At 41.0% G+C, this 26,120-nt stretch overlaps 1 protein-coding gene across 1 annotated transcript in view; it reads left to right on the top strand.

The window, feature by feature from the left end:
* Positions 1–26,120, top strand: part of COL28A1 (collagen type XXVIII alpha 1 chain) — a 193,856-nt gene that overhangs the window by 39,801 nt on the left and 127,935 nt on the right. Inside the window, exons 11-12 of the mRNA XM_008063194.1 lie at positions 15,500–15,568; positions 16,946–17,014. Of these exons, the coding sequence (XP_008061385.1) occupies positions 15,500–15,568; positions 16,946–17,014 (138 nt within the window). The remainder of the gene's footprint in view (positions 1–15,499; positions 15,569–16,945; positions 17,015–26,120) is intronic.

Below are 26,120 nucleotides of genomic sequence, written 5' to 3'. Positions count from 1 at the left end.
GGAAATTGTTGGGAGGCTGTGAGATGGGGGTGAGTTTCTCTTTCTCCCTCTAGTTATGTTTCTTGTTCAAGTTCACAAATCTAGTGGTGTCTTGACTCTTACTTCAAGACTATTACTAACTTCTGAATAATTTCTACTACTCGTTGGATCCATTAGCCAGAGAGCAATGTCACATTGCTCATTAGGTAATTTTTTCACTTTATGCATTTATTACTGTACTGTCTTAAATGTTAGTTTCAAGGAATGATTTCATTTTGCCTCTCAGAATGTATTGTAGTACTAAATTTTGAAGATGTAATAACTACTTTGTACCTCAGTCTGGAAATAATGTTATATTCTATAGTGACTTATTTCTTTTCATCCATCAACATTTTATAAGAAAATGTTTTTAAGAAACTGCTATTGCAGTTTGTGCAAAAAAAAAAAAAAAAGTCCCCAAATCCAGTAATTCTGTATTCTCTAATGGGTACAAGGAAAATTATTTACTTTGAAACGTTATAGAATGATCTATAATAATTGTTAACTTTTATTTATTGTATCTTTACTACATACAAGTACAGTTTTAAGAACTCATTGAATATTAATATCACCTACTGAGGCATAATCTATTCTTATTCCCGTTGTACATATTAGTGTAAAGGCATAAAGAGTTTGAGCAATGGGTAATATAAAAAATCTGTAGAGCTAGTAGGGGACAAAGTCAGGATTCAAACTCAGAAGACTGCTCGTAACCACCATATTATATTTATCCTCTTAGAAAAGTTTACTGAATTTCCTGAATATTTGGCCTGAGATAAGTGCATTTCTTTTGAACAGTATGGAAGTTCCCTCTGTCTCCCTTTCCAGTGGACTCTGGTTGGGAACAACAGTTTGTTGAAAAGTGTATTTCTACTTGGTTATACAAGGGGGGACCCAAACCCCGCCCCGAGAATTATCTTTTGGAGGGCAGGTCCCTTGTAGTACAGGCTTCCCCTACTACATAAGTATTCTAGGAGCCCATTGGCATCAGTGGACCAGCTAGTGTTGTTGGGAGAGACTCTGTTTGGCTTCATTGAATTTTTTTTTGGAGATTCTTTCAGCATATTTGCCCATTTCATGATGAGTGATTTAAGAGTGCACCTGTCCACACCACACTGAGTGTTCAATGGTTTTTGACCAAAAATGGCACTCTCTATATTCACCCGATCTTACCGCGTTTTATTGTTTTCCCAAATGAAAGAAGTCCTCCAAGGAAATGTTTTGCCAGTGTGGAAGAAGTGAAACAAAAATCAACAGAAGCACTCAAAGGTATCAAAATCGACAAGTTCGAAAACTGTTTTCAGCAGTGGGAAAAAGTGTCTCAATAGGTGTATTGCGTCAAACGGAGAGTACTATGAAGGTGACTGAAGTTTAAACTTGTAAGAATAAATACACACATTTTTATAAATAAATTTCAGTTTTTTTGTGGTCCTCCTTTGTAATGCTCATCTGAAAGTGCAGGAAAGAAAAGAAGGAAATCACTTGGGGGAGAGAACACCATAATGCTAATTGTTCATTTTCAAATATTAGATCTCTTATGAGATCTCAAACTAGAAACCTTTAGACCTGTAGCATCTGCAAAGATTCCATGTGAGTTTCTAGGTGGGGCCTGTCTATGTTTATAAAATTATGAACAATCTTTCTCATGAACTACAGTCACTTTCTGTTGTTTTAGGGCTGGATTTTCTTCATCAAAGGATTTTTTTTTTTCAGAAAAGGTGGTCAAAGGACAAAAGCATGTGTTAAATCAAGAAAAAAATGTGCTTCTGGCCCAGTTTCACGAATAATTTCGGTCATTAATATTTTCCACGTGTAAAGTAGCTCCTAGCCTGCCCTGAAAGCCTCTGTTGCCTTAGCAACAAAACAGAAATGCTTCTCAGAATGAAGCCTTGGCTTGTAGGCTGCCTCGGCCTCTCCCACACACGAGTGCCTTGTAGTGGCATTTATAAGAGCATCTCAGCAGTCTCTGAAATCAGTTAGAACTGTAAGCATGCAAGTGTCCAAGAAGCCTTATCCCTCAGACCACACTGCAAATGTAACTCAGAAGAGAGTGCTGTGCTCCCAAGAAAGACCGAACTCCTAAAGCCCCACATCCCCACCTTTCATGGGGCCGTTGAGGTGAACCCAGGTTACAATCACATCTGCCATTGCATGGGCCCTTTACTAACTGGAAAGAATGACTTGAGATGGAGAGGCTGCCAGATCACAGAAAACCAGTTATCAAAATTAATTTTGGACAAACAAACATAGTGGAATGCTGGGTGTGACCAACCTATATTAGGCAATTTTTGCTGTTTAAACAAAATGTCTTTCCGAGGTTATTTCTGAGTAGTATTTTCTTCACAAATCTCGTGCACACCAGCTTTTTCCAAGACTCTTTGGAAGACTCTCTTTGGAAGGAAGGTTTGCACAGGGGCATGTGCAGAAGCACCCGGTGACACTGACATGTCCTGGCGATAGAGCCAGGGCCAAGAGAGCAGGAGGGGCGGCCCTGATGTCTTCTCTCAAGGGAAAGGACCATATACTAATCCTCAGTTAAAATCATATTGTGAGATTATATTAAATATTAATTTATCTTTTTTTGAGTCAGAGTCTCACTCTGTCTCCCAGGTTGAAGTGTGGCACCCTCACGGCTCATCATAGCCTCGACCTCCTGGGCTCAGGAGATCCTCAGGAGGTCCTCAGCCTCCTAAGTAGTTAGGACTATAGGCACACATTTCACAGCTCAACTAATTTTTTTGATTTTTTTTTTTTTTGTAGAAGATAAGGCCTTGCTATGTTTCCTAGGCTGGTCTTGGACTCCTGGGCTCAAGCAATCCTCCCACCTCAGTTTCCCAAAGTGCTGGGATTATAGTTGTGAGTTACAGTGCCTGGCATATACTGTTAAACATAACTAGCCTTCTTTCAGACAGGAACCTTTAGCAGAAGAGTAGGACAGATATGTGCAGATCCACCACTATTTTTTTTAGTCTAAAGCAGGCTGCACACAGTAGCTCAGACTGTAATCCCAGCACTTTGGAAGGCTGAGGTAGGAGGATTGCTTGAGGCCAGGAGTTCAAGACCAGCCTGGGAAACATAGCAAGAACCATATCTACAAAACTTAAAAAAAAAATTAGGCCAGACTCGGTGACTCAGCCTGTGATCCCAGCACTTTGGGAGGCCAAGGCGAGTGGAGTACCTGAGTCCATGGGTTTGAGACCAGTCTGGGCAACGTGGCGAGACCTCACCTCTACAATAAATTAGTCGGGCGTGGTAGCACGCACCTGTAGTTCTGGCTATTTGGAAGGCTGAGGTGGAAGGATGGCTGAAGCCCAGTGGGTCAACACTGTGGTGGTCATGAGTGTGTCACTGCACTCCAGCCTGGGCAACAGAGTGATACTCCAACTCAAAAAAAAAAAAAAAAAATAGCTGGACATGGTGGTGTGTACCTATACTCCCAGCCACTTGGGAGGCGAGGTGGGAGGATCTCTTGAGGCCAGGAGTTCTAGGCTGCAGTGAGCTGTCCTGACGACCTAGTGACAATGGGCCAGGAGCCTTTCTATTGGAGAGATTAAAATTATGCTGCACACATTTATTCATACACATTTACATTAAGTGACAAGTATTTCTTAAAAGAATCAATGGTGTGAGTGGTCAACAGTATCACACTGCAGACAGCTCGCATAGGCAGTCAGTCACCTGGGTGGTAACTTAATTTATGATATTGAGGTCACTGGAAAGCTTTAAAAGAGCAGCTCCAACAGAAAGGCTGGGGAGACAGCAATGGGCTGTGGAAGGAACCGGAGAGCAGGGTGTAGCTGTCAGGGATACTGACCATTCTTCCTTCATTCTCTGGTAATATGACCAACAGGATGGTGTTAACATAACCCATTAGAGGGTTCTTATGCATTACATTACCCAATGTGCTCTTTAAACTTCCTTCTTCTAAAAGTGGCATGAGGACTTGGAACTTAATTTTTTTATTTCAGTTATAGATGTATAAACTCAGATTCTCATGTTTTCTATAATGCCAGTATTTTCACTAGAACGGAAAATTCACTCATGAAGATACAGTGGTTTTCAAAATACATTCTTGTTTGGGTCATTATTCTTGGTTTTGCTCAAAGTTAGCTTAGTAGCTTTAATAGGTCAACCAACAGAATATGACTAATACTTCCAGTTGTGGTTTGGAGATAGTTCAACACCACGAATATGAACAACTACAAAGATTTCAAACTTTATCCTTAAACAAGCATCTTATATAGATGTATTTCAGCTCTCACACAACTTAAAGACCTAAGTTTCCTAGCATCATGGTGTTGCTTTCAACCACTTAAAAAATAGTGATTTTTTTTTAGCAGAGTATAATTCCTTATAACTTATAACTCAAGGTGAAGTAAATCAGTGAGACATCTCTAGACATCCACATTTCCTGAGAAAGAATAATTAATCAAATGAAAAAAATCTATGTTAAATTCACTACTCTTTTAGCAGAATGACTCTATTTTTGACTTCAGGTAAATTATTCTAAGTATAGGGTACTTGAACATGTCAGCTTTTCTTGTTTTCCAAAAATAATAATGTGCTTCTGGGTTTCCTGGCAATGTAACAGCTCTGTGTACAGGAAAGATCCCTTTATAATTTTAATTATAAATGGCTGTTAAGTGAAAAATCGTAGCCAAGCTGCCACATGATATGAAGGTCTTTCCTTCAGAGATGTCAAAGTCTAAGTGCTATTTCTGGTCTGGGCCTAATTAGAGGGAAAGAATCATTAGTGATCCAACAGTTCTTGTTGTAGAAAGGGCTTTGACCTACATGCACATCTGCCCACCAAGATTCTAAATGAGCTTATTAACTCACTTGACATGTGACAACTGATAGTGACAACTTGAAGTGGCTGCCAGGACATGTGGGATGTCAGCCAGTGGCTTCAAGGTAGATGATTTCAATTTCCAAATTGCTGATGCATGTGGTTCTGAGCAGATGGGGTATACCATGCGTGTGTGTGTGTGTGCGTGACCATGAAGGTAAAATCTCTGACACACCAAGAAATCTAAAATAATGTCAACATTTCCCACAAAGTTGCTGGGTCTACCCTACATGCCTCATCAGCTGGGGCATACCATGGAACCCAATTGGCCACTGGAGTGTCTTTAGAGCAATGTCAGAATTTTTTTTGGTAATTGCATCAGTGTCCTTAATTATTTCAAGTAAGTTGCAACAGGGAAAATTAACTTTATTCCAGGCATAAGACTTTTTTATTGTAATAAAATATGCATAATATAATATTATTTGAATCATTTGTAAATGTACAATTTGGTGCACAATGTACACCACTACCACTATGCCCCAAATTTTTCATTGTCTCAATATAAATTGTGTCCTCATTAAATAATAACTCCCCACCTGCACCTCTTTCTAGTCTCCAAGGGTAAGTTTTAAGAACTATTATCACACTGTCATATGGACACATCTCCTCTCATAAATCAATGTCTGTTCTCAGATTGATGGCGAGTGTCCACCCTGCAGATTTCCCAGCAACTTACTTTGTGCTAGTCTAACAGCATCCACCAGAGCTGGGACTCTCAGACACTCTTCTAATGGGCTGCCGACTAGTCCTTCCTTTTAGGGAAAATGAATTGAAATTTCTTAGACCTTGTTGTATACAATGAAATATAACTTTCCTATTTATCGAATCCCATGACTTGACATTTCTGTAGGCCAAACATGGTCAGATATTTTCAATTTCATGTGATTTAATCTAATAGCAATCTAGAAAGTGAGTTAAGGGTGAGTAGGACAGATGCGGAGGCTCACACCTGTAATCTCAGTACTTTGGTAGGCCGAGGTGGGAGGATCACTTGAAGTCAGGTGTTTGAGACCAGCCTGGGCAACATAGTAAGACCCCGTCTCTACAAAAAACAAGAAAAAAAATTAGCCTAGTGTGGTGGTGTGTGCTTCTATTCATAGCCACTCAGGAGACTGAGGCGGTAGGATTCCTTGAGCCCATGAGTTGGAGGCTACAGTGAGCTATGATTTTGCCTGGGCGACAGAGCAAGACCCTGTCTTTAAAAAAAAAAAAGAAGGTTTTACTGAAATGGGGTCCAATCCAATTTTTATTGTGTTCTTTACCAACTCTTTATAATTATGGAGTTTTTTCTTCTTCAGAAAGTACAAGTTGGTGAGTATGTGAACTGTGGCTTTTTCTCTTACCTACATAGGTGGTATTCAAAAAAGATTTTAATAGGAGATTTGAAAAATGGTGACTCCAAACTCAGTGCAGTTTACTCACTGATTTATATATAGAGTTCCCATGTGTAGTTTCAGTCTTGCCTGTTATAGCTTACATGAACAATTCCACCAATTCATTGATTACACTGGTCCAGGCAGACTCTCTGCACCTGAAATGGTGTGCACCAGCTTGTATAAGTTATGTCTTCTCTTGGCTTCTGTTTTGTTTTAAAGATGCTTTGTTTTCATTTGATAGATCTTCGGTTATGGGTAGATTGCAGCTATCGTACTTATCTTTTTTTTTTTTTTGAGTTGGAGTCTCACTCTCTTGCCCAGACTGGAGTGCAGTGGCCACTCCCGGCCACCACAAACGCGACCTGCTGGGCTCCAGCGATCCTTCCACCTCAGCCTTCCAAGTAGCTGGAACTACAGGCATGCACTACAACACCCGGCTAATTTTTTTGATTTATTGTGGAGATGAGGTCTCACCAAGTTGCCCAGGAGGGTCTCGAACCCGCGAGCTCAGGCAATTCACTCACCTCAGCTTCCCAAGGTGTGGGATTACAGGCTGAGCCACCAAGCCTGGCTGTACTTATCGTTTTTTATCCTACAACAAAGATATGAATTTGGCCTGCAATAAAGTGATTTCTGAAATACTTTCAGAGAAGATAGAAAAGTCTCGAGAGGCAGTTGGGCCCAGTGGTTGAGGGCATGGGCCTGAATGCTAAGCTGCTGGGATGGAAGCCCAGCCCTATATTGTATTGGCTTTGTGATCTGGGCAAGTTCCTCTACCTCCCGTGACTCTGTTTTCTCATCCATGTGGTAGGTTAACAGTACCTACCTCTTAGGATGGTGATGATGGTTAAATGAGTTAATACATGCCAAACACTTAGTGCAGCACCTATTACACTGTGAGTGCCATGTGTGTTGGTAGTTTTTATTAAGCAGTTAAGTATTTTGACAACTGTCTTTACACTCCTGTAGACCAAGTCTATCCTAATATGTTTTCTAAACACAAGCCTTTTATGACACAACACTTCCTCTGAAACAAGAGAAATTAGGTGCTAAACATGGAGCTTGATTTAATGAGTAGTTGATAAATGTTAGCTTCTTCCCCTCCCTTCTTCCTTCCTTTCAAAAAGGGGCTTTCTTGACTCTCCTCCCAAGCCTGTCTACAGTCATTGCTTCGCTGAGATTCAATTGAGGATGTATCCTGCCACGCTTGTCCCATGCTATGCCTATGAAATGCTCAGCCATGGTTTTCCCCCACTTGGAAAGCATGCAGAGGCTCAAAAGATTAATGCTGGTGATACGTGGATCAGGGAAGTGATTTTTTTCAAGTTGCTAAAAGCATCTTTGTAATGTTAAGAAAAGCCTAAGGTACAATTCCATTGTTCACAATGTAACCCAAGACACAGTGTTCATAATCCAAGACACAATGTTCACATTGTTGCGTTATCCACAAAAAAGTGAAGTTCTATCCTCAGGCAATTCAGTCTTGGATAACCTTTCGGTGTTTATCCTCTTAGGGGAATCAGGGACTTGCTTTTGGTTAGAGCCAGGGACTTGCTTTTGGTTAGAGCCAGAGCCAAGGTTAGGGAGGGCTGACTCTCTTAGCTGAATTTTCCTTCCAGTGTATCCTTCGGCTGTGTATTGTGGTGTCACAAGTATTTCAGCTGAAAAAAAAAAAAAGTCTCGCGTGTCTGGGTGAGCTTGTGGAAGCAACTGTGACAGGCTCTTGGTGCATCGCTATGCAAGACATGTCTGGTTGCTCCTAGTTGGAACCTGAGTGAACCAGAGGGGACCCAGAGGAGCATTTAGACCTCTCAGTTCCCTCACTTAGACCAGGTTTTGGGTTTTGCTCACCCCTCACAGTCCCTGCTTCCTAGCCAATGTTCAGACAATAGATGGTTGCATGAATGATAGTGATTACTATTGAGAATGCAAAGTTGAGCAAAATCACATGCACCTCCCCCCCACACACACGGTCTAGGTGGGAGTCGAGAACACAGAGCAATGTTGAGTTTGAATTGTGGTGAATGCTCAGAAGACGAAGAAGATGGTGCCATTAATGCTATAGTCGTGCCCACAGTAGGGGTTTAATCAGATCAAAGAAACCCTCCTTGTAGTCATGCTTCTTAAAATAAGATCTGAAGAATGAGCAAAGAAAGCTAAGAAAGAGAGAGGTAAGAGCATCCCAGACAGAGGAAGTAGCATGTGCAAAGGTCCTGTGGCAGTTGGGATCAAGGCAAGTGCAAAGCACTGAATAAAAGCCAGTGCTGCAGATGGTGAGTGAAGAGGTGACGGCTAACAGATGGGAACTGAGAGACTGTTGGCAAAGAGCACTGTCTTTACCTGATAAGCAAACAGAAAGGCCTCGGAGATTTTGATTCAGATTAAATTTAAATGGTTGCCCTGGCAGTAATGGAGGGAATAAACTGGAGCATGCCCGAATGGACGCAGCATAAGAACTTTGTTGTAGTCTGAACTCAAGATGTGATATCAGTTTGGGGTGGAGGCATGGTGGTGGAGGATCGGGAAGGTGGATGGATTTGAGAGAGATTTTGGAGGTCTGCTGGTAGGAGTGGAGGATTCATCGCACAGGAGGGAGGGGCTGGGAAGTGTCAGGATGACCCGAGCTTCTGGTTCGACACAGGAGGGATGATGGTGCCTCCTCTGAGACAGAACACTGGAGCACGGCCAGGTCTGGGAGGGAAGGAGGATGCGCTTGTCTTTGGAAATCATAAGTCCCTCTTAAATTCTTTTCCCCAACTCCCCAGAAACCTTTGCGTCCTTCTCCTTCCATCCACTTACACATGGAACTGTGCATGTCTCTGACCTGGACTTCCAGCCTCTTCAGTCATTGTAAACCCACCCTGCCTAATACAGCTGCTGCGTGTGGCTATTGGGCACTTGACCTGTGGTGAGTCCAAAACTAAGAGGTGCTGTAAGTGCAAGATACGCATCAGACATCAGAGACTTAGTATTAAGAGTGCTGGGCCAGGTGCAGTGGCTCATGGCTGCAGTCCCAGCACTTTGGGAGGCCGAGGCGAGAGGATTGCCTGAGCCCAGGGGTTCTAGACCAGCCTGGGCTACTTGGTGAGACCTTGTCTTTACAATTAAACAACAACAAATTAGTCGGATGTAGTGGCATGTGTCTATGGTTCTGATCACTTGGAAGGCTGAGGTGGAAGGATTGCCTGAGCCCAGCAGGTCCAGGTTGTGGTGGCTGTGAGCATGCCACTATACTCCTGGGTAACTGAATGACACTGACCTAAAACAATAAAAATTAGGGAAAGAAAGAGTGCAAAATAGAATCATTAATACTTTTAAAAATACTGATTACATGGAAAAATGATATTTTTACTTTATTGGTCTGAGTAAAATATATTTTAAATTATAATTTGCCAGTTTCTTCTTATGTCTGTATTTCTTTTCCCTCCCTCCCTCCCTCCCTCCTTTCTTTCCTCCTTTTGTTTATGTATTTATTTTGAATCAGGGTCTCACTCTGTCGCCCAGGCTAGAGTACAGTGGCACAATCACAGTTCACTGCAGCCTCAACTTCTACCTTGACCTGAGCAGATGGGACTACAGGCACATGCCACCACTCCTGGCAATTTTTTTGTAGAGACAGTATCTCACTATTGCCCAGGTTGGTCTTGAACTTCTGGGCTCAAGTGATCCTCCCGCCTCAGCCTCCCAAAGAGCTGGGGCTACAGGCGTGAGCCACCATGCCCAGCCTCTTCCTACATCCTAATGTGACTACTAGAGCATTTAAAAGTACATAGGTAGCTTGCTGTATATTCCTAGTGGACAGTGCTACTCCAGACAGTGACCCCTTGTCACCTCATTTTGGGACCCTTGAGCCCCAGACCTGCTTACTCTCCCAGAATACATCCTGTTTTATGCTTCTCAATCTTCTCCCTAAACTTTCACTCCTTTTCTTTCCCATCAGATTAGCAGTGATTCCTACTTTTTTTTGGTTAGGATCAAATGTCTCCTCTACTATACACAACTTTCTCAATTCCTTAAGGCAGAATGAAGCATTTCTTCCCTGAGTCTTATGTACTCTGTTGACATCCTTATTTCAGCGAGTTCACAGGCTTGCATTTTGTTTTATAGTCATTTGTCTCCCCAGCCAGATTGTAAGCTTCTGCAAAATGCAGGGACGATCTGATTTATGTCTCTAATTGCATAACCTGATACTCAGTGACAGATATAAATTGTTCCTCGCCTAGTATCAAGCTGGTGTTCAACAAAGGTCTGGCAAGTAATCCTCGAATTTATGCATATGAAACAGCTGCTGTGGACTGGCTGTGACTTAGCTGTGTTGCAGACAATATCTTGAATCCTCTCAACAACGGTGCGAGGTAGATATCATGCTCTTCATTCTGCATACAGAGATCTTGCAAAAGCTCAAATTGTTAGTGAATGATAGAGCCAGGACTCCACTAGACCAAATGTCTTCAAGGGCTTGTTTCCCTCCATCATTCCATGCATGCTGAAAAATAGATGACAAAATGGAGGCTTTATTTCCATACCATAAAATGGAAAAAGAAATTCTATTTCTTAGGATTTTAGAAGATTAAATGAGGCAATGTCCATAAAGTGTCAGAGCAGTGTTTGTAAACAACAGATGGTATTAACTAGCACCTTCCTCTGCTCTTGAGGACCAAAGTGCGGGTCTTCCTGACTTCTGAGGAGGCCCACAGTGGGCTGAAAGACCTCCTTGCTGCTCCACATGTGCTCACATTCACGTGGAGGGCCACGAGATGCAGAGTCCCTCCGGGGCTGTCTGTTCATACTCAATCCTTTCTGTGAAACTCACCTGTTGGTAAATGGAGTTGATGGCTAAAGATAGTAAAAGCAGAGAAAGAATGAGTAGTGCTATGTGTATGCAGTGTGTGTATGTGTGTGTGTAGTGTGTGTGTGTGTGTGTGTGTGTGTGTGTGTGTGTGTGTGTGTTGGTGAGGGTTGGGGCAAGAATATTAAGAAAAGAATCAAGCGTCTTACCAAAGCTATATTGTCTCGGCAAATTCCCAGAAAATCGTTCTGACTAGAGTGTGTCTTATATGGGGTTTCACACTCAGGACCCCTTCCTCCTCCCCCCTCTCTCCCCGGAAATCTCTAGGAAACAGGAAGGAAAAGAGGAAAAGCTGTTCCTGAGATGCTGGGCTCCTAAGAAGTAAATGCAAGTCAGCAAAATGTGGGGGTGCGGGGGTGTGCTGCTAAGGGGACACATTCAGGCGAGGAAAACCATCCCCTTGAAACTTCAGAGCCCCGTGGTTCCCTTGGAGAAGTAGCGTTCCAGAATCTCTCAGGTGACCTTGGGACTTAGCCAAGGCTGACGGCTAGACAGTTGCTTCTCTTGGTCCTCTCAGTTCCCACGTTTCAAGGTGACAAACCATTCCTTATCACCTGTGTCCTTGGTTCATTTCTGATCAAATGTCAGGTGAGTACTAAGTAGGGAAAAACATCTACTACTCGAAACACCCTCAAGTTTCCCACCAGATGTACAAGTTAAATGTCTTCTGGTCCATCACAGAGCCAAAGTGACATGTACAGGGACAGAAAATCAACAGAATAAATGAACTTAGGGCCTTATATGATCATGATTATATTTTTAAGAGATGTCTTGCTTTCTCTCTCACACTTGTCCCTTAAGTGCAGGGACTATGTCTTGACCTTCCCTGTATTCTGCTCAGCCCTCCACAAAGTGAGTACTTGGTGTCATTTGCTGAGTGACAGAGGCTGTCAGTCACCCGTGTGCGACTTGCATAACTGACAAGGAGTTTCAAACTTGAGTGGAGAGCACAAGAAATTATAAGAAAAAGGTTTTTTGAAGTGAAAATTTGGAATCCGTGGGCAGCTGAATATTTTCGAGCACTTAACTAAATTTTGAGATTAAGAAAACAACTTCAAGTTTAGTGAGAATGTCTATGTCTGATATTATAAGGAGAGAGAAAAACTCCACGGCCAAGAACATATAAAATAAGAATGACAGTCACTTGGTTACTGCAGAAAATTTAATCTATGCAGAAAAATAAGTACAACCCTAGAATTTTATTTTATTTTATTTTTTGAGTAGGAGTCTCACTCTGTTGCCCAGGCTAGAGTGCAGTGGCATGCTCATGGCCACTGTGGCCTCAGCCTGCTGGGCTCAGGTGGTGATCCTTCCACCTCAGCCTTCCAAGTAGCTGGTACCACAGGTGAGCACCACCATGTCCAGCTAATTTTTTTGATTATTGTAGAGATGAGGTCTTGCCAAGTTACCCAGGCTGGACTTGAACCCCTGGACTCAGGCAGTCCTCTCACCTCTGCCTCCCAAAGTGCTGGGATTACAGGCATGAGCCACCGCGCCTGACCCAACTCTGGACTTTTAAAGGGAAAAACTTAAGTTGGTTTATGTGTCAGGTTAACTTATCTCAACAAGGATAAACAGTAGGTGCTTTTGAATTCAGTTTACTTAAATATCAAAAGATCATAAGCTCTGACAATGGATTTTGAGGTGGACTTCCTTTGTTTTTTAAATTTTTATTTTAAATTCAGGGGGTACAAATGTATGTTTATTAAATGGATAAGTTGTGTACTGGTGGAGGCTGGGTTTCAGGTAAACAGTCCCTAGATAGTGAATGTTGTACCCAACAGGTAACTTCTGAACCCTATCTACCTCCCCTCCTCTCCCCTTTCAGTGTCCCCAGGATCTACTTCCATCTTTGTGACCATTTCGCTTCCACTTATGAGTGAGAACATGTGGTGTTGGGTCTTTTGTTGCTAAGTCAGTTCAATTAGGAATGGTCTCCAGCTCCGTCCATGTTGCTGCAAAGGATATGATTTCATTCTTTTTTAATGGCTGCGTAGGTTTCCTTTGTTTTAATGCCCATCTTGAGCCTGGGCATGTCTTTTGAGGAGCACGTTAGACTCTGACCCTTCTCTTTCCTCTTTGTGATTGGTCAATGCCAACAGGTCTGTTTAAAGCTATGTCTCTGCCATATCAGCAGAACATTGCTCTGGTTACCAAGTGTCACCTCAAAGATCACAGCCTCTGGGGCAAATTGAGACTTTAATATGAGTGGAAATTCCTTTATTTCCCCTAATCTGAGAGAAGGTTTGTCTCATTTGACCATTTCCTTTTACTGTTGGTTAGTGCAGCATGAAGTGAGAGATCTCAACTTCATCTCACTGAAGTTGAATGAAATTTTAAATAAGAAAAAGAATTTTAAATAAGAAAAAGAATTTTAAATAAGAAAAATAACAAATAAGTATTTGTTAATTCAGATACAAAAGTATTCAGAAATCTTCCTTAGCAAAAATTCAAAGTATGTGTGTGAATATAAAAGAATGGAAGGAAACACACCCTAAATTAATATTAGTTGCAGAAGATAATGTAAATCTTTGTGTATGTATGTGAAGGAGTGCAGGGAGATTCATCCCAAAATGTAGCATTTTGCTTAAAGGTTTCTCCCAAGCTGCTGCTTTTCCATGTTAAAATTATCTACTGCAGCAAAAGGGAGGAAGAACCATTTTACAAAATAATGCCTGTCTCTTGGGTTCATTCGGCTTCCAAGGAGAACCATCTGCAAGTTATTCTTATTTCTTCCTCCGTTCATTCTCCCGATCATGTCACCCCTCAATAGAATTCTCTTCTTCCCCTGCCCATCACCTGCTTTACCAGAATGCGAGACCTTGTCCCTTCTTTCTGTAACCTCCAGATGGTATTTAAGTTTCTATAACTCATTGGGAAGTGGGTTTTCATGCTGAACACCCTTGTGTATATATGTTAAATACATCTTTTTTAAAAATATAATTTTATTATTATTACTTTTTGTAGAGATGAACCCTTTCTATATTGCCCAAGCTGGTCTAGAACTCCTGGGCTCAAGCAATCCTCCTGCCTCAGCGTCCCAAAGTGCTGGGATTACAGGGGTGAGCCACCATGGCTGGCTTAATACATCTGTCTGCCTTTTCTCCTATTCATCAATCTGTTTCATGCCAGTGATTTTTCAGTGAATCTTGAGGGGCCAATGGCTATGGCCCCCACATATGCCTTTCAGTAAATGACAAATATTCTACAATGAACATACATTCTTTTGATAAATAGAAGAAATTAACGTTATTTTAAAAAATTGAAATAAAAAGCCACTCTCCTTCCTTGGTTGTCACACCACAAGGCCCAAGAGACCCAAAGAGCCATAGTTGAGTGACCTTGAGCATGACTTTCAGGTCAGGTAACCTTTCTGGGACTTCAGTTCCTCACATGTGAAATGTTGGGGTGTGAGCATGATGGTCTTGCCCCGTTCTTGTCAGGACCGGCCACGTCATAGGCTGTATTAATTGAAAATGCTCTGACTTCAAGTAACAGAGATCTCGGCAACAAGTGGCATAGGTCAGAAGCACAGGATGTGTGAAGTAGGTAGCCCAGGACTGGGTCAGCAGCCCAGAGAGCGTATCTAGCAGCCTTGTATCCAGCAAGTTCCCTCTATCTCATTTGTCAGAATCAAGCCATGTGGCCAATTTATACAAATCAGTGACAGAAGGAAGGGGAATTCAATCTTGCACAAGACCAACTATGTTCATCCTGCACCTCTGAGGGCAAAGGACAGCTGCCCACTGACCTGCACAGACCAGGGTTTCAACAGCAGGGAAATAAAGCAGGGAGAGGATGCCATTGAGTAGGAAACAAAATACGTCTGCCAGGGCACTTAAGAAAAAATTGTGAGGCCGGGTGTGGTGGTTCATCCCTGTAATTTCAGCATTTTGGGAGGCCAAGGCAGGAGGATCACTTGAGGCCTGGAATTCAAAATCAGCCTGGGCAACACAGAGAGATCCTGCCTTCATTTAAAAAAAAATTGTGAATGAATGGGAGCGGCATTATGACTTTTATGGATCTTAAAAACTTTTGCCTTTGTGGGCTCCTTCTTCCACAAAAAATATTAAAAGTCATGTTTTAGGAATCCTGGCTGGATCATTGTTATAGTGTCATTTACTATTATGTTATTTTAAAGTCTGATTTAAAAAAATTAATGAAACATGTTTGTGGGCTCCTAAAGGTATCGTGGCCCTAGATATTGTGACTACTATGCCCAGTGGATAATTCAACCTTGGGTCTGTGTTATCTTTCCAAACAGATTGTAAACACCTGAGGGCAGGTACTATGTACTAGGTTTTGCTACTGCCCTCAAAGCTTCTATTGCAACATTATGCATCTGAGAGCTGCTCGCTAACCACCATTGAGTTGACCTACCTTGTTGACCACTGTTTCCTCCCCTAGGGCGAGCCGGGTCCTCCTGGTCCTTATGGTCCCCCGGGAGCTCCTGGAATTGGACAGCAAGGCATTAAGGTAACTTTACTTGTCTCTTTGCCCACTGATGACTGTTGAATGTATTTTAAGGCCTGGAGGCGCTGTGATTAGAATTCTGCTCAGTAGACACAGGGGACTTCCTGTAGAAGTTACATTTCAGATGCCTGGATACTGCCATGCCCTGGTCAGGGGCAGTTACCACGAGTATAATCAATGTAAATTTTGATTTGGTTGGAATGAAAAAGTTGCTTCTCTCCAAATATCCACCCTCTTGCCAAGGTCTAGGTAGTTCTGTTGAATTTCCATGGACTTTAAACCTTCACACATGATGTTATTGGGAAGTGAAACACTTAACACGTCAACGATTAACACTCATATTACATAAGCAGAGGGGGCAGAAGTCAGGCAGGGCATGGCACTGAATAAGGAAGTATTGGCAAGGAGGTGTATAGAGAACTAGAAAGAGATGAGCGTCCATCTAGGGGTGCTCAGCATCGTGCAGGGGACAGTGAGGCAGGAGTGCTTGCCCTGAGTGACTTTTCTGTGTGACTGAGACAGAGAGCAGGACTGAAGAGTCTTTTTTTTAAATTGAGTTGGAGTCTCACTCTGTCACCCAGACTGGAGTGCAGTGGCCGCTCCCGGCCACCACAGCCTCGACCTGCTGGGCTCCCGCGATCCTCCCGCCTTAGCCGTTCAAGTAGCTGGAACTACAGGTGCTCGCTGCCATGCCTAGCTAATTTTTTTATTTATTGTAGAGATGAGGTCTCGCCAAGTTGCCCAGGCGGGTCTTAAACCCGCGGGCTCAGGCAATTCACTCACCTCAACCTCCCAAAGCGCGGGATTACAGGCTGAGCCACCGAGCCCGGCTCAAAGAGTCTTTAATGTCTTCGAGTATCTGTGTGTACATACAGTATCTCAGCAATGAGCACAGGAGAGTCCAGGGTGGTGGAGTTTTTATTAGCAGAGTTACTAGAGTAGGGTTCTGCGCAGATCAGTTGGGAAACAGAGCTTAAGGAAGAGATGAAGTGGGGCAGGGTGGGGACAGGAAAGGGAAAACATTCCTGGATGGTGGTGGAGGGTGTGGGGGAGAGGGCACAGCACACGCCTTGTTGGCTTGGTCGTCTCAGCAACCAAAATCAACTGCCGCACTGTCCTTTCTTCAGACTCTTACATGGCAGTGTGTGGAAGCTGAAAGTGTTGCCTTGTGTTTAGACAAGAAGGAATGATGGACATTTTAGGACAATTTGTTCACTTAGATTCAAGCAATTTCTCCTCTGGAATTTAAAAAACATCTTTCTGAATATGAAAAATTTACTGTTTTGCTACTTATCCTTGTTGATATCACCAGGGAATGTTGTGCTGTGTTTATGCTTTATTTAAAAACTCAAACTTTCATTCTGCATTTCTTTCTTTTAGGGAGAAAGAGGCCAAGAAGGACGACTAGGTGCTCCAGGACCAATTGGAATTGGTGAGCCTGGACAACCAGTAAGTAGCAAAAATGCCAGACAGAACAAGAACGCACATAGAGTTCTTAATTTGTTCTTTCTGGTTAGAATAAATGGACAAAGGAATCCTCCATGTAACTTTATGAACAACAAGTGACAGTAAATATGCACAGACAAGATCTAAGTGTTAGTTTTCACATTTGAAATAGGGCTAAAATATACATGGTATTACATATATGTATATACGTACATGGTTACAACTGGCTCTCTCTTACTGTAACTTCCTACAAGATTAATTAACCTGTTCAAGAAGAAAGAGTTCTCATGTGTCAAAATTTCCTAGGAGATGAGAGATCTGAATACAGACCTAATGTCCATGCTTTGTAACTGACTTTCCTGTAACCAGAGGAAGTCACTGAGAATAGGGCCCTCGCTCATGATCTAACCCACGGGCGTGCTCTAGTGCAAGGATTGATACCTGTATTGTTCACGGCTCCACCTTATGTAGCTTTGAGGTTTCCTGCTGTTGGAGAAGAAAAAATATTTCCATCAAAAGACATCTGGAGAGGAAGTGAAGGAAACATGATTATTCTGGTATAAGAAGCTTCTAAACTTTCCAAGTAACCATGGTTCTCCTAGGAATAAACAGTAGCTGACTCACTGAGGTCCAAATAAAAGCAACTAATTGTGACTTGTTGGTCTCCCAATGTGGCCTTCCACAGCTCAGTTCTTCATGTGTGTAAGTTAACAGAAACACGCAATTTCCTATAGTGCTCTGAGTGAAATGGCAACATGTTGTGTGAGGACTTTTCACGGGTGTCTCAAAAAATCATATAAAGTGCACTGGACCAATTATCTGGAGGTCAGTGACCCAGTCTCAATTTCCACCAACTAGATAGTACCATTAAAAGTAAAACACTAACTTCTTTAAGTATCTATGTTGGTTGTGTGTTTCTACATACCAAACTATCTCAAGACTTAGTGCCTTAAAAAAATAATTTGTTATTTCTCATGATTTCGTGGACTGATGGGAGAGTTCTGTATAGCAACAGTCTCCAACCTTTTTGGCATTAGGATCCAGTTTCCTGGAAAATTTTTTTTCCACGGACTGGGGTGGGGTGTGGGGTGGGATGGTTTTGAGATGATTGAAGGGTATTACACTTATTGTGCACTATTTTATAGTATTATTACATTGTAATATATAATGAAATAATTATACAACTCTCCATACAAAAATAATATTAATGGATGGGCCATGTACAGACTAAAACAAGTGTTGAATTCTGATCTAAAGCCTGCCACCAGATGCAGCTGTACAATTGAAGTACGTTGGCTCACTGGCTACGCACAGATAGGGTTTTGAGATGAATCTACAAGCAATTGATTTATGATGGCCTCTGTGCAGTCCAGCCTCACTGCTCATGTTAATCTGTATTTGCAGCTCCCCAGCACTAACATCACTGCCTCAGCTCCACCTCAGATCATCAGGCACCAGATTTGCATAAGGAACTAGCAACCTAGATCCCTCACATATGCAGCTCACAATAGGGTTTATGCTCCTATGAACATCTAATGCCACTGCTGATATGACAGGAGCTCAGGCAGTAATGCAAGTGGATGGGGAGCAGTTGTAAATACAAATGAAGCTTCACTTTCTTGCCTGCTGCTCACCTCCTGCTGTGTGATTGGTTCCTAACAGGTCATAGGCTGGTTCAGGTCTGTTGCCCAGGGGTTAGGGACCCCTGCTGTATAATGTGAAGTCAGTTGGAGTATTAAAGTGGATAGAATATTTAAAAAGGGCCTCACATGGCTGGCAGCTTCATGCCGGTTGTAGCTGTGAGCTTAGCTGCAGTTGCTGCCCTGAGAATCTTGGTTTTCTCCACATGGGTGGCTACATGTGGTTGCTTGGGTTTCCTCACAACTTGGCAACTTGAATCCAAGCAGGAGTGTCCCACTAGGCAGAAACCAATCATCATGGAAGGCTTGGCCTCAGAGATTATACAGCATCATTTCTGTATTACTGTTGGCTGAAATAAGCATAGGACCAGCTCAGATCTGAGTGAAGCAGAAAAAGATTTCACCTCTCTATGACAAATATCAAAGACCTTGTTGGCATGTTTATTTCAGTGTTGTCTAAAATTTTGATGTCTGTCAAATTAAAAGATGGAATTCTTCCTAGAGCTATGATTTTCAGAACTGGAAAACTACCAAATTTCTAAAAATATCCCCCAAACAAGTTGCAGTATTATATTTTTAAATATAATTTGATGGGTGTTTTGCCCAAAAACTTTGTGCTTTGCTATTATTTACACCTTCTAAATTCAGCAATAAACTTAAGAATGAGTTTCACTTTGTCATAGTGGTTCTTAAAATGCTTTTATTTTTAAATTATAAAATATTTGAAACATACTGAAAAATATGGAGAATGATTTAGTAAACCTGTACCAGTGGACAAATCTTGGTAAAGTTTGCAACTCTTGCTTTAGATTTTCTTTAAAAAACATAAAACGTTATGGATACAGTAAAGCTTCCATAATCTTTTTCAGAAAACAGGAGAGGAAAGAACTTACCAACTTATATTATGAGGCCAGTTTTTCCCTGATACCAGAACAGAACAGTAACAATACATAAGAAGAAAACTACAGACCAATATCATCATCAATATAGACACAAAAATCCTTAGTAAAACATTGGCAAATAGAATGCAACAATATATAAAAAGAGATATACAGCATGAACAAGTGAGGTTTATTCCAAGGATGCAAGGATGGTTTAAGAATTGAAAATCAGTCAATGGAATGCACCATATTAATAGATAAAAGAAGAAAGGTCACATGATATATCAAAATATGTCTATATATTTGTATATCTGTGTAGATATAATCCACACATTTATCTTCATGAGGTTATAAAATATTCTTAACTCACCCATTGTATTTTTAATCTATTTTTAAAATTTCTAAGGTTATTTTAAAAAGATATGGCTAGTTTTTCACTGCAATTACTATCTTTTTACTATACTGTCCTCTTTACTTGTATTTTTCAATCTTCCCTTAAGACCATTAAGCATTTAAAGTATACTTCTTTTTGTGTCTCTATTATTCTAGTCTATTATTTGACATTCTTGGGGAAATTTACTTTGTGTTACATTGTTTTATTTATTGTGAACTTATTTTCAGCAGGGCTTTAATTGTGAAAATCCCAAGCATTCTGTGTGGAGGGTGCTTGAGAGAAGTTGGTGTTTGCATTTCTTATGTAGTCCAGGGGCTTCCTTGATGCAAATAACTTGACTAAGGTGTTCAGGAACCACCTCAATGACGCCAGTAGAAGCCACAAACCCATACACAGCACAGAAATTATCAGTCATTTAGTGCCTAAGTCAAGCAGACAAGATTCTTGTCATTCATATCATTGTGTGATGGGATGACTTTTTTCTACTCTGTCCTTTCATCAAACATACGCAGATGCTCCCTGCCTTACAGTGTGGTTACATCCTGATGAACCCATCATAAATTGAAAATATTTTGAGTTGGAAATGCATTGAATGCTGGCAACACAGATGATGGGTCCTACTTAACAATGGTTTGATGTACAATGTTTTGACTTTGTGACAGTGAGAAGGTGATGCACACTCAGTAGAAATCATAATCTCATGCTAAGTCTTAAGGAGCAACCCATGGGAACATGACCCAAAAAACCTGTAAGCCAACACATAGTAAGTCAAACTATCCCATCTTGAGTTGGGGATTGTCTGTATAACTTCGAAGGTCTAGCTTTGCAGGGGAATGTCTAATTCTCTCCTCATTTCCCATTAACTGAGCCAGTCTTTTGCTGCTGTTTCTTGCTGAAATTTCCTGAACTTCTTCCAGCACACACACACTTTTCTACCCAGGCTGCCTATAGCACTAGCTTAGATGCTTACCACTTGAGTTTTCAGCGCTCTCTTTTTGACCCTCATGATTTCTCTTGTCTTTGGACTCTGCTATTCCTTTAAAATTCATTTTAAAGAAAGGTTTATATTACTTGTCTTTATGTTTGTAGCTTGAGAGTTTTAACAATATTGCCAGAACACGAAATTCTTTTTTTTTTTTTTTGGCTTACTTTCCAAGTCACAATTATACAGAGTTTCACTGCAGAGTTTTGTGATTTACTTGGAAACTGAAATCATAAGGAAGGTGGGAAGGAAATAAATAATGTTTAAAACTTGTGCCAAGATGTCATTATAAAAGGTCAACAATGTACATTTTTGAATCATTTGAAAGTAACATAAAGACTAACCTTAGAACCCACAAAGGTTCTACTGAAAGTCCTTTGTTTTGTTTCTTTGCCTGAATCATTTCCAATGGTTTCAGGTTTAGCACGACTCTCTTTTCACTACCACACTCAGGTAAGTCTGCTGGTAAATTGAATTAATGTACTAGCGCCAAGGCCTACCTTTGAACTGTCAGCTGTCATCTTTATGTGATTACCACTAGTTTTGTGTTGGTCTGGTAGATATAACTGGTTCATAAAAAATATTGGTTAAGCCTGTCAGAGTGGTCTGTTTGTTTTTAGTGTAAGGTTATTCAGAGCACTGGAAGTAAAAACAACACACTTTTGAAGGAGAACTCTAATTATTTAGAGGTTAAAAAAATTAAGTAGATGACACTGTTTGAAGATAATGGACAATTTTTATTATTATTAGCATATTTATCTTTATTGCTTGTAATGTATATTGAAAGCATTTTTATTGATTATTAACACCATTGAGATTATTAAGAAAAGTAATAAGATAATGAACAATCATATTTTATCTCGTTGATGTCTCAAACAAAGCATTTCACTGATCAAACCATATTAGCTGATAATTAAATTCTTTCATTTTTTTTTTAGAGGTGTTCATTAAAAGTCAAGTAAGTGTATCATGGTTGTAATTGATTCTCTTGGCCTTTGAAGGGACACTGAGTTTTTTTATGGAAGCATTTCTGTCTTTTAAAAATAACCCTTTGGTACTATCTTAATAAATTAAGAGAATAGCTCATTTAACCCAAATGCCTTTTACTTCTTTTCTCTGGTTAAAGATTGTCTTCCACTCTGAGGGTTTAACTGGAAAGTCTGAGAATACACTGATGGTGTGGAATATTACTCTGATGGGTTATAGTAATCATACCTTGGATCACTGGTTTTTAAGTTCCCTAAGTTGGGGTACCCAATCCCTGGACCAGCATGTTAGAAACTGGGCCTCATAGCAGGAGGTGAGCGGCAGACAAGTGAGCAAAGCTTCACTGTGTTTACAGTTGCTCCCCATTGCTCACATTATTGGCCTGAGCTCCGTGTTCTGTCAGATCAGCCCCGGCATCAGATTTTCATAGGTGCTTGGCCCTATTGTGAATTGTGCATGTGAGGGTTCTAGGTTCCATGTTCCTTATAAGAATTTAATGCCTGAGGATCTGAGGTGGAGCTGAGGTGGTGATAGTAACACTGGGGAGTGGCCATGAATACAGATTAACATGAACAGTGAGGTTTGACTGCACATTCCTTGGCTCCCCCACCCCTTATCTGTGAAACTAGTCCCTGATACCGAAAAGGTTGGGGACTGCTGCCCTAAGAGATTGTTCATAGTACCAACTCTCTGTTCTCAGCAGCTTTGAATATATGACTCCTTAAACCTCTAGTATCCTCACCTTCACCAAAGCTGACATTCTCTAGAAGAGTAGACAGGGCGGAAAGGCTCAGTGTTTATTCCCTGCAGCATATCTCTTACACACTGTTTAAATTAAAATGTTTAATTTAAACTATTCATTCTGAGTCTGCCTTTATTTGTAAACACTTCCATAAAAGGACATTTATTTATTTATTCGTTCATTTATTTGTTTCAGTGGCTTTGGGGGAGGTACAAATCGTTTTTGGTCTGGGCTTCAAGTATAACCACCACCCCCACACCTGTGCACATTGTACCTGATATGTGATTTTTTTTTATTCTTCCATCTCTTAAATGCCCCACTTCTGAGTCTCCAGTGTCCATTATAACATTCTCTACATCTTGCAAGATCCTTAGTTTAGCTTAAAGGGATATTCTTAGCTACAGGACTCAGGTAAAAGAATTTGGATACTAATAGCAGATATATGTTGAATGACTAATAAGAGCTTTCAGTCTTTCTGATGTAATCCTGACACTGACATTTGTGGTTGAGGTGGAAACTGTTATGACCACCATTCTGAGGAGTTTGCTGAGCCTTAGAGGGATGGAAGTACTTAAGGTTAAACTGCTAATATGTAGCAGAACCAGGACTTAGACCTCAGTGCAAATGACACCAAAATCTGCTTTTAACTGCCACCCAATACTGTAAGCTCCATGAGACAGCCATTCTCTCTGCAGTTCCTAGAGCCCGGCACAATGCCTGCCACCTACTAGGCATTTGGTAAATATTTGCTGAATGAATGGAAAAAAAAAATTGAGTGAATTGGAAAAGATGTCCTTACATTTCATGTAAATTGTATTTTTTCATTCATCATCTCATTAGGGAAGAAAAATAATTTATCAATATTTTCTTTGTTAAGGAATGTGATGTTAGCCTGACACTTTTCAGTTTAGTTTGCAATCTAGTTTTCATGCTTATATTTATTTTTCCCTTAGCTAATTGCTCTGCCATTAGAGTAAGCTGTCACGGATTTTAATGTTTTTATTTTTTATTATTTTATTATTTAAAAAAAGTTTATATCAGAGTCTCACTCTGTGGTCCAGGCTAGAGTACATGGCCACTATCATGGCCACTGTAGCCTCAAACTGCTGGGCTCAGGGATCCTTCTGCCTCAGACTTCCAAGTGGCTGGAACTACAGACATGCCACCATGCCTGGCTAATTTTTAAATTTATTGTAGGGATGAGGTCTTGACAAGTTGCCCCATCTAGTCTCAGGCAATCCTTTTGCCTCTACCCCCAACAAAGTGCTGGGATTACAGGTGTGAGCCACAGTGCTCGGTGAGCCACCGGGCTTGGTGTTATTTTTTTTATTTTATAATAGAGATAAAGTCTCATTTTGTTGCCCAGGCTGGTCTCAAACTCCTGGCCTCGAGCGATCCTCCCTCCTCAGTCTCTCAAAGTGCTGGGATTACAGGCATGAGCCACTGCGCCCGATGGATATTAGTGTTTTGATGAAGAGTTTGGCATGTTAAAAGCTAGGTTTCAAAAAAGCATTGCAATTCAAATTAAATTAGATGTCAGCTTTTTCTTTTAAGTAAAGTCTTGGCTAAATCGGTTATGCATAAATACCAAAGAAGACTGTCTTTTCAATTATACAAAATTAGAGAAAGGCAAAAGAAAAAAAATTGAACACTGGCATATGCTTCAGTCTCTTTCCCATGAATCGATAACCGATCATTCATGGATGAGCATAGTTCTGCATTCTAATTCTTTCCCCAGACTTGAGCAGAAAGCATCTTTTAAGTCATCCTGAACCCTTGAACCTCAAGCCCAAGACTATTCAGTGAGTGCAGTGACCGGGCTCAGGAACTCATTCATGGGAAACCGGTAGACTTCATTCCTCACAGGTTGACTTTCTTAGCAAGTGAATCCCTAACCCTCTGTTTAGTCTATTGGGAAAAAGTTCCTGTTTATTCTTCTAAGATTCTTGTTGTAAGTACCCTTTGGACCGTTTTGCCTTCTGGCCAAGAAGAAGAGAAAAAAATAGTTGCCTCTTAAAATGTCTTGCTGAAATGAAAACCTTGCTATTGCTGCTGTTTGTTTTTTCCATTAGTACATTTTCTGCCAGTCCATGTCAATGCCTGAGACTGTGTTGTTTTGCTGAGCCTTGATGAGAAGTCCTCTCCTTGTGCCTTTCTGAGCAATAGTTACATGAACTTCTTTGTTTTATTTATTTTGAGACAAGGTTTCACTCTGATGCCCAGGCAGGAGGGCAGTGGCATGGTCACAGCTCACACCGTGTTGGACTCCTGGGCCCAAGTGATCCTCTTTTTAAAATTACTGTTTTATTTTTATTTTAAAGATGTGGGGTACATAAGTGGTCTAGGAACGTGATCCTCTAGTCTCAGCCTCCCGAGTAGCTAGGACTGCAGGCACACACCACCAGGTGTGGTTAATTTTTTTTTTTTTTATGTTGGAGTCTCACTCCATCACCCAGGCTGGAGTGCAGTGGCATGGTCACAGCCACCCCTGCATCGACGTGCTGGGGTTCGGCGATCCTTCTACCTCAGCCTTCCAAATAGCTGAAACTACAGGCATGTGCTACCGTGCCCAGTTAATTTTTTATTTATTGTAGAGACAAGGTCTCGCCAAGCTGCCTGGGCTGGTCTCGAACCTGAGGGCTCAGGCAATCCACTTGCTTCAGCCTCCCAAAGTGCTGGGATTACAGGCATCAGCCACTACACCAGGTCTGGCCAACTTCTTATTTTTAATTATTGCAACTGGAAACCATGTTTTCACTTAATGACCCTATCAAGATTTCAATTTGCACATAAAACTGCCAGTGGGTTCAACCAGTTCCTGAAATAATTCAAGTTTTAATCCAAATGTATCAGGGCAGAAATTAAAACACATGTAAGCAGCATTTAGTGCTTTCAAACAACTGTATGGTGATTTCCTCATGGGGGTCCTTTGATACTGAATTAATCAGAGCACTTTGCACCCTTCTCCAGCCCTCGCAGTCCAAGAGTTTTAGTCTTTCCTCATAGCATTTATTTCCTAATCCCTACTCAGAAGCATCGCTTGATTTCCATATTTCTCTAATTTGAGAGCACAAGAACAGAAGAACATCTTATACCAATCAAATGAAACCAGTATTCAACACGACGAGAATGTTAGTCTTCACAACGCTACAAGTCTACTCATCAGTATGGAGCTTACTAGAAGGATTCTCACTAAAAACTCAAAAAGAAATCTAGGCATCCCTTATATTCATAGGAGATTTGTTCTCAGATATAAAAATTTATAGGTTCTCAAGCCTTTTATATAACATGACCTAGTAACTGTATGTAACCTATGCACTCCTCCCGTGTGCTTTATTTAAATCATCCCTAGGTCACTTATAATACATAATATAATGTAAATGCTATGCAAGTACTTGTTACACTGTATAATTTAGGGACTAAGAACAGGAAAAAACTTTGTGCATGTTCATTGCAAACACAACCATCCATCTTTTGGTCTAT

Source organism: Carlito syrichta, unplaced genomic scaffold (assembly GCF_000164805.1).
Source record: "Carlito syrichta isolate Samal-C Ts95f unplaced genomic scaffold, Tarsius_syrichta-2.0.1 Scaffold306634, whole genome shotgun sequence".
NCBI lineage: Eukaryota > Metazoa > Chordata > Mammalia > Primates > Tarsiidae > Carlito > Carlito syrichta.
Note: the sequence above shows the minus strand (reverse complement) of the source record. Positions and strands in the feature narration are given on the sequence as shown.